Source organism: Apteryx rowi, unplaced genomic scaffold (genome assembly GCF_003343035.1).
Source record: "Apteryx rowi isolate R43461 unplaced genomic scaffold, aptRow1 scaffold_1147, whole genome shotgun sequence".
Classification (NCBI taxonomy): domain Eukaryota; kingdom Metazoa; phylum Chordata; class Aves; order Apterygiformes; family Apterygidae; genus Apteryx; species Apteryx rowi.
This window is the reverse complement of record NW_020447361.1, coordinates 30,614-31,732: the sequence shown is the minus strand read 5'-3', so window position 1 is coordinate 31,732 and position 1,119 is coordinate 30,614. Positions and strand designations below refer to the sequence as shown.

The 1,119-nt window shown below is 68.7% G+C and overlaps 1 protein-coding gene across 1 annotated transcript in view; it reads right to left on the bottom strand.

The window, feature by feature from the left end:
• The window catches only part of LOC112972621 (coiled-coil domain-containing protein 22-like), a 7,237-nt gene that overhangs the window by 2,513 nt on the left and 3,605 nt on the right, over nucleotides 1-1,119 (bottom strand). The window contains exons 5-8 of the mRNA XM_026079386.1: nucleotides 1,008-1,114; nucleotides 591-698; nucleotides 236-331; nucleotides 13-142 (exon numbers count right to left, since the gene is read on the bottom strand). Of these exons, the coding sequence (XP_025935171.1) occupies nucleotides 13-142; nucleotides 236-331; nucleotides 591-698; nucleotides 1,008-1,114 (441 nt within the window). The remainder of the gene's footprint in view (nucleotides 1-12; nucleotides 143-235; nucleotides 332-590; nucleotides 699-1,007; nucleotides 1,115-1,119) is intronic.

Sequence of the window (1,119 nt, the reverse complement as noted above, 5' to 3'; positions counted from 1 at the left end):
GGTGGGAGTGACCCCCAAAACCTCCCTGCAGCCCCTCCAAACCTCCCCATGCCCCCCCCCATCCTGCAGCCTCCCCCGGTACCTCATGCAGCGCCGCCAAGTACTTGTAGGCCTTCCTGACCACCTCGTCCCTCTTGGCATCCTGGTGCCGGGGTGGGAGGGAAAATAAGGGGACAGGATGAAATTTGGGGGGGGGTGACACCCTGCAGCCCTTCCCACCCCCCAACCCCCCCACCTTGAAGAGCAGCTCGTCGGTGACACTGAATGTCCGCTCCAGCTTCCCCGCCAGTGCGTTGATCTCCTTCTGCAGCGCCCGCGTGTCCACCAGGATCTGGGGGGGGCCCGGGGGTCTCGGGGGGGGGCCAAGAGCCCCTGAGACCCCCCCCAAACCCTCCAGGGGTGCCCAGGGACACCCTGAGGGGTTGGGGGGGGGAAATACCCCTAGGATTCCTCCCAAACAGCTCAGGGGAGGGGGAAACAGCCCCGGGGGGCCCAAACACCCCAAGGACCCCCGGCCCCCTTGAAGCCCCCAGACCCCCCCAAAACAGGGGTCTGGGGGGCCCAATGCACCCCCCTGGCCCCTTCCCCACCTTGCCGATCTCCTCCTTCTGCTTGCGGATGTTGCCAACGATCTCCAGGATGCGGCGGGTGTAGACTGCACGCGAGACGTCGCGGGGCAGCGCCTCCAGCTCCAGCACCTGCGGGGGCCAAGGGTGGGGGGTGACGTGCGGTGAGGGGGGGGTCGTGCTGCCCATGCGACGCACAAGGGTGTTTGCCCCCCCCTGTGCGACACGAGGGCTGTGCGCCCCCCCCCCGGCACTACGCAACATGTGAAACCTGATGTGCCCGCGAGAGCTTTTCCGCCCTGAAACGCGCCATAAACCTCGTGCGAAACCCCCCGTCCTGCGGGTGCTCTTGTGCGAGGCGACATGGGTGCTGCATGTGAGCCCCGCCCCCTCCCCGTGCAAGCCCCGCCCCCGTGCAAGCCCCGCCCTGGCGCCACTCACCAGCTGCTTGTAGAGCTCCTCCTTGCGCCGGGCCTCGTCGGCAGCCGAGCGGCTCCGCTCGTGCAGCGCCCGGATCTCCGACAGGCGCCGCGATGACTCCAGCTGGGGGGGG